Source organism: Chelonia mydas, chromosome 2 (genome assembly GCF_015237465.2).
Source record: "Chelonia mydas isolate rCheMyd1 chromosome 2, rCheMyd1.pri.v2, whole genome shotgun sequence".
NCBI classification, from domain to species: Eukaryota; Metazoa; Chordata; order Testudines; family Cheloniidae; genus Chelonia; species Chelonia mydas.
In genome coordinates, this window is record NC_057850.1 from 162,515,766 (window position 1) to 162,532,973 (window position 17,208).

The 17,208-nt window shown below is 45.9% G+C and overlaps 1 protein-coding gene across 1 annotated transcript in view; it reads right to left on the reverse strand.

Annotated features, from left to right (window-relative positions):
* Positions 1-17,208, reverse strand: part of ABCA13 (ATP binding cassette subfamily A member 13) — a 294,371-nt gene that overhangs the window by 262,479 nt on the left and 14,684 nt on the right. The window contains exons 3-6 of the mRNA XM_043540473.1: positions 16,446-16,569; positions 3,449-3,600; positions 2,004-2,032; positions 127-290 (exon numbers count right to left, since the gene is read on the reverse strand). Coding sequence (XP_043396408.1) covers positions 127-290; positions 2,004-2,032; positions 3,449-3,600; positions 16,446-16,569 — 469 coding nt within the window. The remainder of the gene's footprint in view (positions 1-126; positions 291-2,003; positions 2,033-3,448; positions 3,601-16,445; positions 16,570-17,208) is intronic.

Consider the following 17,208-nt stretch of genomic DNA (forward strand, 5'->3'; position numbering starts at 1 on the left):
TGAATTCTCCTGCTATTGATCATGCAAGTGGGAAGTACAATGAGTTAGATAAAAGCATCAATCCATGGAAATAAAAGAAAGCACAAATAGGGAGAACAAATACATTACCCAGATTTTAGTACTTACTTTTTAACAGTCTGCAGAAACTGAGCTGTAGCACCTATCCCACCTTCTTTGTAAAGGCTGCTTGCCTGCAGCCATGGGAGTGAATGCAGAAAGTCCCAGAAATAGGGTTGGTTGTGGAGGCTTTCGACTACAGAAATCATCCCCTCCGTTTCATTCCAGTCCATCTTGATTTTTAAGAAAAATGTGTTAAATGTGACCCAATTATTTCATTGGGGGCGGGGTGGGAGAACAGCAACTGTCCTCTGCCTCCCCCCATACACAGGGATTTCTAACCATTTAAAACCCTTCTTGGGTGTGGCATTGTGCATTAATGAAATTCACCATAGGAATGAGAACCCTCTTTTTTCAACTCATGGTGGTTGTAACTCTGCTGCATGTGCATCTCTTGTGGGAAAACTGAGTTATGAAAAAACCTAACGAGCCCTTTCCTCTGCTTCTGCTCATGAGTGTACAGGCCACGCCACTGCTAGGAGATGGATTCTTTTTGAAATCTGAAAGATGATTAGCTTGACAATCACACAACAAATCTGTAGAGTCTAGAGAATCATCACTGCACATCCGTGAGGGGTGAAGAGGTGTGCTATAGTGAAGCCTCTATGTATGCCACCCCCACTTTACACCTCTTCAGGAAAGGCCTTTCATGTAAACAGACAAGAAATAGACTGAGGGGATGGACTCATTTCTGCTGAACTGACTGACTGGGGAGATCTATTTTGCTGGATCACACCTTCAAATGCTTCTGTAAAACAAACAAGCCATGCTAACCCCTAGCTTATGGGGTCATGTTGGTGAATTAGATGTAAAATCATGTTGGTGAGTACTTCAACAGGACTCCTTTGCATAAATACTCATCAACACGAATAAGGCTTGAAGTGGAAACTGGAGCCTTTGTATTTTTTTTTCTATTTTTTATTTAAAAAATAGTAAAATCTTCAAGGCCAAATTCAATGACACTGACATTTGTCTTTGTAAAATGGGGATGAACACAATTTTTGTTTTTACTTTCAATTCAGTACGAGGAAGAAAACTTTGCATTTCTGCAGCTTCTTTCAATCAAGGCTCTCGAGAGCAGTTTACAAATGGTACACTAAACGGCGTCCAATCCCAGGTTCCAAACTGGAGTTTGCAGTTTCATGAAGAGTCAGAAATAGTCACTGAACAACTATGGAGGGAATTCATTAAGTGAAGGTAATGATTTGGGAAGGATGCAGAATTGACAGCACTAAAGATTGAATTCTGTGTCTATTCAGCCTTGGGCTTTTTTGTTGAGACTGTCAACTGTTATGATGGTGGGTGATTTATCTACTAGGGACTGGACAGACAGCCAATTCATTTCACAGAGGCTATCACAGGGGCCATGGGAGGCATTTTTCAGCTAAACCGTGTAACCCTTGTCCTTCTTCACTCCATGTCCACCCCTCCTCACTGCATCCCATCTAAAATTAGGGTGTAATCTCTTCTAGGCAGCAACAACCTCTTTCACTGTGAAGTGCCTACCACCTTTTAGATGCTGTAAAAATAATCAACAATTCTCAATACATAAAGATGAGTCTTTTTAGGTGTTTTGTATTATGCTTTTATACATTTTTGTACACATGTTCAGAGAGTGGCCTAATGCACTTTTTAAAATCTCCAGATAATCAACAAACATACTTCACACAATAAAGGCTTTTAGCCACTAATAATGCAGATTGGATTTAAACCAGTGATGTAGCAATCCGTGACCCTCTACATTAGGTCCCTGCATCACTGTGCCCTCAGCAGCACTCCACTTTCTACAATATGCTTTACTAAAACTTGAAAAAGAAAAAGAAAATCTATCAATTATTGCTAAGTCTGAAATTGTAACTTTCCACACACAAAAAAAAATTACTTACGGTTAAGAAAATGGAACTGTTGGTGGACCCTGTAAAAATAAAAAGTTTTCCTTTTCAAAGAGCTGCATTATTCTTCGCAACAGAAGCATCACTACTAAATATAGCGAATGAACACTTAATAAAATGCATTTTGTTGAAAGGAAAAGGCCATAAAACTAGCAGTGCACCAAAGAAGTGGTGATCTGATCATCTTTTGTACTTCCTAATATTTCCAGGTATCATTACATAGCCAATTTTAATAAAATTACTTACCAGGGATGATTTTCACTGGTAAGGCAAAATTATCATGTAAACTGTAGGAGAGCAATATGGTCCCAGGCACTACTGACCACTCTATTCTGCTTAGACAGGGTTACCAAAAGAGTGCTGGGTGTTCTACCCAATATAAGAGGTAGAATGTCATCCTATTTCAGAGGAAAGGCAGCAGAGCGGGGGTAGTGAAGCGTGCTGAAATGCAGATGAGTGGGAGTAATGGAGGGTGCTTTTGGTAGATCTGACAGGACAACTACTCTGCACGGTTGCTTTGTGTGTACAGGAGGGGTGCATTTGGAAGTCATTACTGCTTCTTTAGAGCAAGACAGACAGGCCCTCTCTCCCCAGTATGCAACCCCTTTCTAAGCTCCCCATAGACTGGTGTGGTTCTGTACCGTCCCTTACTCACACCAGTGGCTGAATGTTTCAGTGTTTGCAGCACGTGCACAGGCTGTAGCATAGGCACTAGGGGAGACAGGGGCTAGGTCAAGTCACTCCCATGTGCACACCATGCCTCTGCACACCTGGTGGGCCAGAAGGGTGCTCTTGAAAACATGCCTGACAGGGTAACCAGATGATCATATTACTAACCCTGGTCCTTGTCCTATGTTATTAGCAATAAGTAAGGCCTGGAGTCTCCAGGAATTAAAGATTATGTCATGTGATGAAATCTCCAGGAATACATCCTACCAAAACTGGCAACCCTACACAGAGCTGTAGGAGAGAGATCTTTAATGAGCAGGCTGGGTGGCCAGTGTTCCACACTGCAAGACCTGTGTTTGTCCAGTAGTAGCCAGGCCACAAAGTCTGTGCCTTTGTGCCAGATGTCATACCAAACTAGGTCTCCTCCTGAAACCTGACCTTCTTTTTCCAGTCCCACTCATTATATTCCTCCCCAACCACTTCCCTGCTATTTATCTCCCACAATCATTTTGCCATGTCTAATATTTAGATTGTAAATTTATGGGGGCAGGCATCCATGTCTCTGTAGAACACAGCTAGCACAATTCTGGGCTCTATAAAATAACAAAGCAAACCCCCAACAATCATTATGACAACGACAAGAATTATAGATCAACTTCTTAGCTAAAACAATAATTTTTTAATAATAAAAGGAAACATTGTCTTTTTCAGTCGCTTTCACTCAGTGCCAGGTAAGCACATCAGCCAATTACTAAAAGAGGATGACTTACCTGAGAACTTTGATTCTTCCTCCCACAGCTTTTGTAAAGCAATAGCTTTCTTAGAGGTCTCTGAAATCCCTTTTGCAAGGTCTTGTATCTCTTTCAGGAATGTCAGGTCAGTTCCCATCATGCTGTCCTGACCACCTTGGAAACTGGAAGCGCTTTCCATGAAAGGGGAAAAGGGAAGGTCATTTCAAAATAGAAACTGGAGAAAGCAGCTGCAAGTTCCTCTCTATCAGCTTTGAGCGCCATTTTGCATTTTTGGGGTGAGAGTTTTTACTGTTCCCCATTTACCCAATTTTTATTTGTCAGCTCATTACAGTTGCCTTGAGTTGTGCAAAAATCCCACAATGCTGTGGGTAGCAGGACAACGAGAGCTGCCCTACTGGAACAGCTAGTCTGGTGTCTTGACTCTGACACTGGTCAATGCAGACTCTTCCAAATAAGTCTAAATGAATTAAAATGCACCTAGAGGTGAGAGAGGATTTCTTCCTGAACTTGACTGATGGTTAGTTTTTGACTTGAAGACTGAGGATTAACAGGATAAAATACCAGAGACTATCTAGCACAGTAGTCCCCAAACTGTGGGACATGGAAGAACATTCCAGGGGTCAGCAGTGGGGTCCGGCTAACCCCTGTGGGAGGCAGGGAGGGAGCACCACCCAGCCCAGCTCCATCCCAGCTACAGCTCCACTCTGCCTTCTGCTCTGCCCCCAGCCTAGCTCTACCTTTATTTCCTCTCTCTGCCATCATGCCAGCTGCGCCTCTGGCCCCAGCTCCTCCCCCAGCTCAAACTCGTCTGCTGAGCCAACTGTGCAGTAATTGAAAGGGGATGGGCAGATTTCATTACTGGTAATCGGGGGAGGGGGAGAGAGGGCATGACAGGAAAAGGTTCTAGCCGAAACTACAGTTGCTATTCAATACATGAGTAGGGTTGCCAGGCATCCAGTTTTTGGCTGGAATGCCCAGTCGAAAAGGGATCCTGTCGGCTCTGGTTGGCACCACCGACTGGGCTGTTAAAAGTCCAGTCAGCGGCGCAGCAGGGGCTCGGGGCTAAGGCAGGCTCCCTGCCTGCCCTAGCTCCACGCGACTCCCAGAAGTGATCACCAGGTCCTTGCAGCCTCTAGGAACATGGGCGGCCAGCGAGGCTCCTCACGCTGCCCTCATGCTCGCAGGCGCCGCCCCCGCAGCTCCCACTGGTCACAGTCCGGCCATGCCCCTAGGGGCTGCAGGAACCTGGAGGCCGCTTCCTGGGAGCTGTGGTAAGCGGCGCCAGGACCCCACACCCTGAACCCCCTCCTGCACCCCAAACCCCTGCCCCAACTCTGAGCCCCCTCCTGTACCCCAAACTCCTCATCACCAGCCCCACCCCAGAACTCACATCCCCAGCTGGAGCCTGCACCCCCTCCCACACTCTGAACCCCTCTGCCCCAGCATGGAGCCCTATCCTATACCCCAAACCCTTCAGCCCCAGCCCCACCCCAGAGCCTGCACCCCTAGCTGGAGTCCTCCCCTCCATGCATCCAACCCCCTGGCCCAGCCCGGAGCCCTCTCCAGCACCCTGAACCCCTCATTTCTGGTCCCACCCTGAGCCGACAGCCCCAGCCCAGAGCTCATATCCCCCAGCACCCAACCCCTTGCCCCAGCCCGGAGCCCTCTCCTGCACCCCAAACCCCTCATCCCCAACCCCACTCCAGAGTCTACACCCCCAGCTGGATCCCTCACCCCCTGCCCCAGCCTGGTGAAAGTGAGAGAGGGTGGAGGAGAACAAGCAATGGAGGGAGGGGAGATGGAGCAAGCAGGGGTGGTGCCAGTAATGAGCTGCCAAAATCTTAACAACTGGTTCCCTCCTCACCCCACAAGGGGGTCATTGCCCACCCCTTCCCCCCGGGACTCCTGCCCCATCCAACCCCCTGGGTTCCTTGACGCCCCCCCGGGACCCCTGCCCCATCCACCCACCTTTTCTGTCCCCTGACTGCCCCCAGAACCAGGCAGAAGGGTCTTGTGGGCCACCGTAGTACATGCCCACCCCACCCCTAAGAGCCAGAAGGACCTGCCAGGGGGCCAGGTGGGGAGTCCCAGCGGTGCTTACCTGGGGCAGCTCCCAGGAAGCATCCGACAGGTCCCTCTGGCTCCTAGGGGCGGGGTAGCATAGCTAGGGAGGGAGCAGGGGGAGCGGCTGCTCCCCCCACTGATCACATCAAAAGTGGCGCCTTAGGCTCTGACTCCGTCGGTGCGCCGGGGCTGGAGCACCCACGGGGAAAATTTGGTGGGTGAAGAGCACCCACCGGCAGCTCCCCACCCCGCACCCGGCCCCAGCTCACCTCCGCTCCGGCTGCTCCCCTGAACGTGCCGCCCGGCTCTGCTTCTCTGCCCTCCCCCCACAGCTTCTGCGAATCAGCTGTTAGCGCAGGAAGCCTGGGAGGTTGAGACGCGGCAGCTTCGCGCTCAGGCCCAGGGAGGCGGAGGTGAGCTGGGGCAGGGAGCAGTTCTCCTGCATGCCCCCGGGTTACCTGCTGCGGTGCAGGTGGCCCTCCTCGTGCCCCCCCGCCCCAGCTCACCTCCGCCTCCCTGGACCTGAGCGTGAAGCCGCCGCTTGCTTCTCAGCCTCCCCCCCACCCCCAGTTTCCTGTGTGAACAGCTGATTTGTGGGAAGCCGGGAGCGGGGGCAGAGAAGCAGAGCGGGGCAGCGCGTTCAGGGGAGGAGGCGGAGCGGAGGTGAGCTGGGGCTGGCTGGGGCCAGGCGTGGGGAGGGGCAGGGAGCTGCCAGTGGGTGCTCTGCACCCACTAAATTTTCCCCTTGGGTGCTCCAGCCCCGTAGCACCTATGGAGTCGGCGCCTATGGCGCCACTTTTGGCCGGTTGTTAAATTTAGAAGCCCTTTTAGAACAGGTTGTCCCTTGCAGAACAACCGATTCTAAAAGGGCTTCTAAATTTAACAACTGGTTCCAGTGAACCGGTGCAAACCGGCTCCAGCTCACCACTGGGTGGTGCCTTGGAGAAGGGGTGAGGTGGGGCAGGGCCTCGGGGAAGGGGCGGAGCATGGGGTGGGGCAAAGGTGTTCGGTTTTGTGCCATTAGAAAGTTGGCAACCCTGCACAAGGGTGAAATTCACTTTGGGGCAGGTGGTGTGAAGCAGTGCACAGGACTTATACTGGCCCCTGCACTACCATATATTTCACTCTCCGTGAATGTTACTACCCTACTGAACTGCCTTACAAACATTTGGTGCCTTCACAAGCAACAAATAATAACCATAACAAAAAGCAGAAATAGTAACAGCTTCTGAGGCAAATGCATGCTGATGCAGGCTTGCTATTTAAAGCACAACTAGTCTGAAAAGCGACTGTAGAGATAGCGTCGTGGGGTTAGTTGTCGATTGCCTTGCACTGATTTCCATATTACATTTTCCAGTAAAATAGAAATAAACTGCACATTTCCAGACTTGCCACTACTGGGCCATCAAAAGTTGTAGTTATGAAGATTTTATATAAATATATGCAAATTTCATGCAAATACAATTTCAGGCATTTGATGGGCTAACAGAGGCATGTCTGGGGACAAGTAGGAGGTTCTGCTTTATTGTTGGCAGTATCTATATACCTAAGGCTTATGACAGTTTTACTGGTATATGCAGCAGCTCCCATAAAAAACAGCATTACATTACCAGCACTGATTTCCCCCAGATCTTACCACATACACTTTTTCCAGCTAAACCGAGCTATACATACTTTCTATAATAGTGCCATCTGGTGGCTTGCTGATAACATCACAGTTTCGAAGCCCTGAATACAGACGCTCCCCGGGTTATGCAAGACCCGATTTACGCAATTTCGCACTTACGGAAAAAGTTCCATAAGCCAGAAATAGGATTTTCGAGTCGCGGAAGTGTTTGCGTAATGTACGCAGTGGTGAGCTGGAGCTGGTTCGCACCGGTTCGTGAGGGACAACCAGTTCTAAAAGGGCTTCTAAATGTAACAACCGGCCAAAAGTGGTGCCTTAGGCGCTGAATCCGTTGGTGCTCCGGGGCTGGAGCACCCACAGGGAAAATTTGGTGGGTGCAGAGCACCCACCAGCAGCTCCCCGCCCAGCCCCAGCTCACCTCCTCTCTGCCTCCGCCTCCTCCCCCTCCCCTGAACGCGCTGCCCCGCTCTGCTTCTCCGCCCCCTCTCCCGGCTTCCGGCAAATCAGCTGTTCGTATGGGAAGCCAGGGTGGGCTGAGAAGCAAGTAGCGGCTTCACCCTCAGGCCCAGGAAGGCGGAGGCGAACTGGGGCGGGGGGGGGGGGAGGAGCACGAAGAGGGCTGCCCGCACCGCAGCAGGTAACCCGAGGGGGGGCGCGCAGGGGAACCGCTCCCCGCCCCAGCTCACCTCCACCTCCGCCTCCCTGGGCCTGAGCGCAAAGCCGCCGCCTGCTTCTCAGCCCTCTCTGGCTTCCCGCGCAAACAGCTGATTCGCGGGAAGCCGGGGGTGAGGGGGCGGTGCGTTCAGGGGAGGAGGTGGAGGTGGAGGCGAGGTGAGCTGGGGCTGGGTGGGGAGCTGCCGGTGGGTGCTCTGCACCCACCAAATTTTCCCCGTGGGTGCTCCAGCCCCAGAGCAGCCACGGAATCAGTTGCTCCCCCACTAGCTTTGCTACCCCGCCCCTAGGAGCCAGAGGGACCTGCTGGATGCTTCCCGGGAGCCACTCCAGGTAAGCCCTGCTGGGACTCCCCACCTCACCCCCCGGCAGGTCCCTCTGGCTCTTAGGGGCGGGGCAGGCACCCCCTATGGTGGCCCACGAGACCCTCCTGCCCGGTTCCAGGGAAAGTCAGGGGACAGGGGAGGGGAGTGGATGGGGCTGGGGGGGGGAGGGGCCTCAAGGAACGAGGAGGGTTGGATAGGGCAGGAGTCCCGGGGGGTGGGGGCAGGCCACGACCCCCTCGTGGGGTGAGGAGGGAACCAGTTGTTAAGATTTGGCAGCTCATCACCGAACGTATGGGTATACATTCTGACATACACAAAATTTGAGTCTTTCTGGAATGGAACGATTGCGTAAGGCTTTCAGGAATGGAACAATTGTGTAAGTCGGGAACATCTGTATTAGTTGTCAGATGAAAAAAAAGAATATGGCCCATATTTCTCTCTTCCTTTTCTTTACACAACAAAATTTCCAAGAATGACCCTGGACACAAGAAACCTCATGAAAGAAAAATTCTAATTAATACATTTTCTAGATTTCTAATGGGCCCCATGAACAGAGTTCTGGTCTGGCTGTCAACTTCCCCTGAACTTTAAGCAGACATTTGGTTCTGGGAGTTCAGGCCTCAGTCCTACATTGAACTCTGTACTGGCAGACCCCTAGGCCCACATGGAACCCCACTGACTTCAGTGGGGCTGTGCAGGGATGAGCCCATGAGGAACTCATTGCAGGACTGATCATTCAGGCTTACCTCTGATTTTGGTCATTTAGCTGCTCATATACCTGAAGAGTTTTTCATATTAGGAATATTTTAAATGTGGATTTGGGGGGCTTTTAAAAATTAAGCAAATATATTGTTCAGAGGAGTTACAGTGGTCAGGCCCGGGGTCCAGCTAGTCAGGTGTCCTGTCTCCAACAGCACCAGATGCTTCAGAGGAAGGTTCAAGTCACCTCAGACGAGGCAGATATATGATAATCTGCTTCCCTCACCATGTCTCCTCCTAATCCCTTTTATGGGGTTTGGTTCTAGTTAAGACACAAGTCTTCTCAGGGAGAGGGAACTTTATGTTATTTATTTTATTTAGATGGAGAAAAAGCACATATCCAAAACTCTAAATAAAAATACAACCCCAAACCTACCTAGATTAGCCCCAACCCACAGTGTAAATCAGCCAAATAACTGGAATTAAAATCTCCCTCCCTCCCTCCCTCAACTTCTGTTCAGCTGATCAACAGCTTCTTATTAGCCACTGTGCTCACTGACCACAAGCCGGATAAACAGAGGAGCCTCTCATCATGACTTTGAGACCAAGAGAAGCAGTGAGGTGGGGAGCAGTTATGGAAAGCAGCGGGCTGCCAGCCCTTTTTCTTTCCATCCAAGGGATTAATAGCTTTAGTGCCTCTGCGGATCACAACTACAGCAGTACTATCCAGGAAGGGAGATTGCCGGTTAGATAGGCAGAGCACAAACCATTTAAAGTCTGGTTTATAACACTTCAAACTTCACTTGGAATTAACTGGCAGCCAGTGCAGACCCTGGGTACCACCATAACATGCTCTCAGTCTGCAACGCTGCTTGATAAGCAGACAGAGAGTTGAATTCTGTATTATTTTACTGAGAGTTTGAATGGTCTTAAGGTAAAACCACATCTAGAGAACACCAGAGGCATGGGTAACTGTAGGAAAGCAAGCTCAGACAGGGGGAAAAAATCTTAACCACAGTTCCTACCTGAGCATGCAGGAACAGACAATCTACTGTGACATTCAAATTACAAACTAAAGCAAAAAACACCCAAAGCCCTCCCTCAGTCAATGAGACCGATATAATCACTTCCAGTTGTTTTGTTTGGCTTAACCCTCATCCAGCAAGCTCCCATGCAAACCTGACACTCAGTGCTTAATTTGTAATGAAAGAGGTGCCTGGGCTCAGGCAATTTTTTAATTCATAACTGATGCAGCAAGCCCAGAAGTGCCAGAGCTATGAGCTTCCAAGCCTAGAGTTGCCAGAGCTCAGCCCTGGCACAAATTAAGCACTGCTCATGCTCAACCAGATGGGTAAAGTACTCAGCCAAGGCAGACAGATCATACCGCCTCACTATTGCCGTCAAAGGGCAAGCCAACTGCTTTCCTGCGCAAATTTTGGAAGTCTTCCTGCAGCCTTCCCCCCCATACTTCTCAGTTTGTATAGGGCTACACACAATCAGTATCTGCCCCAGCAAAGAGAGCAGCAGGAATTGCTAGATAAGGTTCTGATCTTGATTTTAGAAAAACTGCCATACTTGAGACCCATTGGGCATTTTGGGAGATCTGGGCCTGAATTAATTAATTCCATGGTGCAGTGACCAGGAGGGGAGGCAATAAGGATGTAGGGGGCCTTCTAACCCTATGGCTCTGGTTAAAGTAGTCCTGAGGGCTGCCCTAACTTGCACCTCTCCTGCAATGGCCACTGTGGGCAATTACAGCCCTGCACAGTAGCTAGGTCATTAGGCAAGCCCCAGTCACACCCCCACCTATCTCTAGAACAACTGCACCAGCTACTCAGGCTGGGGAGGTATTTGCTGAAGGCTCCTTGTAGTGGCTTTATGGCTGCTTGGAACTGAATTCCTTCCCCAAGCACACACACTGTTTGCCACTGACCCTACCTGCAACGATCTGCTTCGCTGAAATTACAGAACCAGAAGATTCTGAAGGCTGTGAATTTAAAAATCAACAGGCCATTCTCAAACTATAGAATTATCAGACTGGAAAAAGTGTGGTAATTGGAGATTGCTTGTTTGCGCAAAACAGTTAATTGGAGCTTGTGACCTAGTTTTAATTGTGAAAGTCATATGATCACAAGCTGAGTTACAGTGGACTGTAAATGTGAGAAAGGACTTCGGTAAACGTTTGGAGGAACTACTTAATTAGCAGCTATTTTGAATAGTTATTTAATCTGTACTTTGCATTTGGGTCTGAATATAAGTGAAAATATTTTCCCCAAAACTGAATCAAATCAGAATATGCCAAATATAGACAAAAAATATCTGATAGAATGCTTCTAATAAGCCTGTGAGGCATATTCTACCAGGGACCATTACACCAACCCCCACTGTAAAATTCTTCCTGTGTAGGGAAGGCCCCATTCCCACAATCCTTAGATATTCTACTGACTGGTAGAAAATGAAATCATCATAAAACTTCCACTAGGCTCTTGACTACTTAACTAAATTTCACTTTCATGCAAGCTTGCCTGATAGCCAACAGGAATTGTTGAAGACTCATTATAGTCTGCTTCAAATCTGAATGGATTACAGATAGAAAAGGTAGATTCTTTTTATAGTACTTTAATAAGAGACTCAGTTTTTCAGCTGGGGCTGTGCTTGAGTGATTAAGATCTGAAGTTTTCATTTTGAAAATGGACCCATGAAAGTTGAAACAATTAATATCTACCAACCCCTAAAAGCTACAGACATGGTCAATGGGAAGAGGAAAATAGGAACTCTTTAATTGCACTAAGAAACTTCTGGAGGAATGGAGTGAAAGATGGTCAATATTTTGCTGAAATATAGAGGCAAACTCACAGAGAGAACAAATCGACTCTGAAAAACAGATATATAAAAAGGTGATTGTGGAGTTCTAGGTTTGTCTCTGGGGAATTTTCAGAGTAAAGCTCTGATCCTGAAAACACTCAACTACATGCTTACCTTTAAGGATGTTAGGAGTTCCACTGACTTCAGTGAACCCATGAATCTAAATTTAAGTATGTGCATAAGCATTTGCAGGATCAGGGCAGAAAAACAGCCAGATTACAAGTAAAACTTCTCCCTCTAAACAGCAGCCTTGAGAACTCACTCTTGGCTCTGAGTAGCAAATTAGATTCTTGCACCTGCCCACCACTAATTAATGGTCTAGCAGCACAAATTATGCCTTTACTTGCACCTGTGCAAACCCAATGTCTTCAAATGATGCCTCAGGAACACCTGTGCAACTTCACTTTCTTCAGCGTGTTTGTGAAGAATAGAAACAAGGCACAGTTTTTTAATAGTGAGGATAATTAACCATTAACACAACCTCCAAGGGGTTGTGGTGGATTCTCCATCACTGGCAATTTTTGAAACAGGATTGGATGTTTTTCTAAAAGAGATGCTATAGGTTAAACAGTAATTAATTCAGAGAAGCCTCATAGCCTGTGTTATGCAGGAAGTCAGAGTAGATAATCACAGTGGTGCTTTCTAGTTTTATAATCTATAAAACCAATTAAAATTTAGTAAACAATCCTGTTATTTTTAGTTCCCTCTCTTAGATGCGTTGGTTCTGCAGGGCTAACAGCACTAAACACAACAACATTTATTTTAGTTACAAAGATCAGCCTTTTAATATACAGCTGATTGCACACTCATCACAGCGGAAGATCCATTCCATACATACAGCATATTGTATCTGTACTATGTTCCCATTAAAACAAATTAATATATAGAGTAGCACGCAGAACTAGCCACTGAAAGTAATACACACGCACACACACACACACACACAGAGTTCTCAATTTTCTGTGAAAGTGGTGGCAACACACTCTTGGAATCTTTTGTCCCCAGATCTATCACTCTTGCGTCTTTGAGATAGAGCATGCAAATTATTCAGATTTGTTTTAAATGTGTGGCACCCCTAGAATACAAATGCTTAGCCAGGCTCCCATGAAGATCACATGTTGTTAATATGCCACTTAGATGCCATGAGAGTGACTTTGGGCATGCCTTCTGACCTTTAAATTAGGGCTGTCGATTAATCGCAGTTAAATCACGAGATTAACTCAAAAAATTAATTGCGATTAATCGCAGTTTTAATGGCACTGTTAAATGATAGAATACCAACTGAAATTTATTAAATATTTGGATGTTTTTCTACATTTTCATATATATCTTGTATTCTGTGTTGTAACTGATACCAACGTGTATAGTTTGATTACAAATATTTGCACTGTAAAAATGATAAGCAGAAGAAATAGTATTTTAGTTCACCTCATACAAGTACTGTAGTATAATCTCTTTGTCCTGAAATTGCAATTTACAAATGTAGATTTTTTTTGTTACATAACTGCACTCAAAAACAAAACAATGTAAAACTTCAGAGGCTACAAGTCCACTCAGTCCTACTTCTTGTTCAGCCAATCCCTAAGACAAACAGGTTTGTTTACATTTACAGGAGATAACGCTGCCCTCTTCTTATTTACAATGTCACCTGAAAGTGAGAACAGGCATTTGCATAGCACTTTTGTAGCCAGCACTGCAAGGTATTTACGTGCCAGATATGCTAAACTTTCGTATGCTCCTTCATGCTTCGGCCACCATTCCAGAGGACATGCTTCCATGCTGATGCCGCTCGTTAAAAAAATAATGCGTTAATTAAATTTGTGACTGAACTCCTTGAGGGAGAATTGTACGCTCCCTGCTCTGTTTTACCCTCATTCTGCCATATATTTCATGTTACAGCAATCTCAGATGATGAGCCAGCACATGTTGTTCATTTTAAGAACACTTTCACTGCAGATTTGACAAAACACAAAGAAGGTACCAATGTGAGATTTGTAAAGATAGCTCCAGCACTTGACCCAAGATTTAAGAATCTGAAGTGCCTTCCAAAATCTGAGAGGGTCGAGGTGTGGAGCATGGTTTCAGAAGTTTTAAAGGAGCAACACTCCGATGCAGAAACTAAAGAACCTGAACCACCAAAAAAGAAAATCAACCTTCTGCTGGTGGCATCTGACTCAGATAATGAAAATGAACATGCATCACTCCACACTGCTTTGGATGGTTTTCAAATAGAACCTGTCATCAACATGGGCACATGTCCCCTGGAATGGTGGTTGAAGCATGCACATCTGGCACGTAAAAATCTTGCAATGCCGGCTACAACAGTGCCATGAGAACGCCTGTTCTCACTTTCAGGTGACATTGTAAACAAGAAGCGGGCAGCATTATCTTCTGCAAATGTAAACAGACTTGTTTGTCTGAGCGATTGGCTGAACAACCAGGACTGAGTGGACTTGCGAGCTCTAAAATGTTACATTGTTTTATTTTTGAATGCAGTATTTTTGCACATATTATATATTTGTAAGTTCAAGTTTCATGATAAAGAGATTGCATTACAGTACTTGTTTTAGGTGAATTGAAAAATACTATTTCTTTTGTCTTTTTACAGTGCAAACCCTTGTAATCAAAAATAAATATAAAGTGAGCACTGTACACTTAGTATTCTGTGTTGTAATTGAAATCAATATATTTGAAAATGTAGAAAACATCCAAAAATATTTAAATAAATGGTATTCTGTTATTGTTGAACAGTGTGATTAATCGCCTGCTTAAATTGTCCTTTTTAGTTAAAAAAGCATATCTTGAGCATAAGCACCAGCAAACTGAGGAATAATTGGGCCATGCGATCTAACGAGGAACCTCTATATAACTTTTATGTCAGCACTTGGAACCTAGAGGCTGTTGACAGCCAGCATAACTCAGAGAAGCCCTCAGGTTGATCTAATTTATACTGGTGGACTGGTCTGGAACAGACTGTTCTCAGGATGAACTTTATGCCAACTTTTCACACTTTCTATCCTGAGTAGGCTGTGTGCTTCATGCTTCTCAGCCATAAATCTAGCATCTATATATCTATAGATAGATATTACTTCTAAATCAACTTGATGAAATCCTTGGAATATCCCTTCAGATTCCTCACTAGATCTCTGGAATGAAGGAAACTCTGCCTCCAGGAAATATTTTCCTGTTTCTACATTAAGCTGAGATGTGACTTTGAGACTATAGTCAGAGCTGTGCAAATACTCATGCAGTGCAGACAATCAAGACAGTTTACAGTTAGGTACTTCACTATATGAGTGTCATGTTTTAATATCAGGAGCTTCCAACCACCTCAGACAGAACAGAAAAAAAACTTGATTTTTTTTTTAAATACAAAGTCAGTGTCAAGGCATAATGCCTTGTTATTTTAGCACTGATTTGTGTGGTAGAGAAATAAAATAAACTGTAATTTCAGGGCTCCATTTTGTACTTTCTACAATACAGCATGAGGAAAATTACCAGTCTGGGATAGCTTTTCAGTTTAAACGACTTACAAGGACTCACATATAAAGTAAATGGAATGTGATTTACTCCAAAAACTGTAGCACGTAACATAAAAGGGACATGAAGGTTGTGACATATGACTGTGACATTGAAAGCTTTACACTTGACCCCTGCTAAAGTCCACATTATCTTTAAAATTAAGCTTTTCACTCTGAAGGCCTATAAAGGAGCAGTTTCATTCTACTTGACTGATTTTTTTTTTTATTTTTATTTATTTATTTATTTATTTGCTATATATTCACAGCCAATCACTGCGTTCTGGCTGAGTGACCTGGTTATCCAGTTTGCCCTGAATATAACTCTGAAAAAAGGCTATTTGCAACTAGGCCCATCATCTACAGAGCACCCTGCTCACTTACATTCATAATTCTCAGTCTTTGGCAGTATGTTGAAGTAAATTAATGATTTACATGTTTGCTACTATGTACTATTATTATTACCAAACAGGAAAGCTTTTTAAGTTCAGTTCTTTTGTGGCTGTTTATTACTTATCATTTATTTGTATTGCAATAGTATCTAGGAGCTTTACTCCTGGACCAGGACCCCATCGTCCTAGGTGCTGTCCAAACACAGAACAAAAGAAAAGCCCCAAAGAGCTTAAAATCTAAGTGTACTCTTGGGTTTTCTCTCCTCTGTTTGACTTTGCCCTCCATTGATTTTCTTCTTATCTGTCTGACCACTCCTTTAGCTCCTCCTATTTCCTTCCTCAGCTCTCTGTTCTTGTCCCTCAAGATGCTGTCCTTGATTCCCATTCTCTTCCCTCTGCACCCCATAGCTGGGAAATCTCAGACACTCCCAAACTATCCAAAATACAAATGTGCAAATATAGTATTATCTTCCATGCACTGCCCCACATCGTGTATTGATAGAACTTCTAACAAGGATAAATTATTATCTGTCTTGTGTGAGTGCATGGGGGGCTGGCGAGAGCACAAGAAGTCTCCCCACCTTCTCCCCTGACTTTTTTAGACAGATCAAAATAGCAGCCCCTGTGAGAAGCAACGGCTAGGTCCTTGCTATCTCTGGGGAGCAAAAACACCCTGAAAAATGTAAGGAGCGGTCAGAAGGAGCTCTGCCCCGCCCTCACACAGCACACTGGGGGAAGCAATCTAGCCCACAGTAATTAAATTCCTGCAACTCCTAGCTACTAGACAATAATGACCCTTCTTATGGGAAAAGACATATTAGTCAGAAATACTGATAAATTGGTGCATCTTACCGGAAACTGTGGTGTTTCTGAGATGTGTAACTGCTGTTTTTGCACCTTGAGCCAACATTACAGAAGAGACTCTGAACAAAAGGATAAAGGCCCCGACTTGGCAAATCCCGGGCTTCTAAATAACCTAAAAAGCAACAGCAGACAAAATTACATCAGTGAGACTAAGGCTATAAAGCTTTAGTAGTAATGCTGCTCCCTCACCCCTAAAACTCGTTGGAAAAATTACATTGCAACACAGAACCTTTTGTGAAGACAGGCTCATTTCACTGGTGTTGTGGAGGAAACCTTTGCCGGATTTCCTGCCAGCTCATCTGCTCAGGTCCTTGGCAGTCTAGCCTTCCAAGGCATATGGCTCCAGGGCAGCCCACCATGCAGACTGCCCCAGGGCTAGGGACCCCAGGTGTTTGAGGGTCCACGGCTGTGGGGAAGCCAGTAGTGTGGACTACCCCAAAAATGGGAACCCAGGGCTTTCAAGGGCCATGGCCTTGGAGCAGCCCGCCAAGTGGCCTGCCCTAGAGCCAGAACTCCATTTCCTTTCTCAGAAATTTTTTTTTTTAAATGGTGGGTTTGTTCCTAATTGGAACAAAACCAAATTTTGAAATATCAAAATCATCCATGAAATGGAATTCCCTTTCTCCACACAGCTCTACCTACCACAACACTTCGCGAGTAATGCAGCTATCCCAATCTCTTGATAAAACCTTTATACTGCACCACCATGCATTCCGTTTATAAATGATTCACTCAGCACTGAAACGTAGGC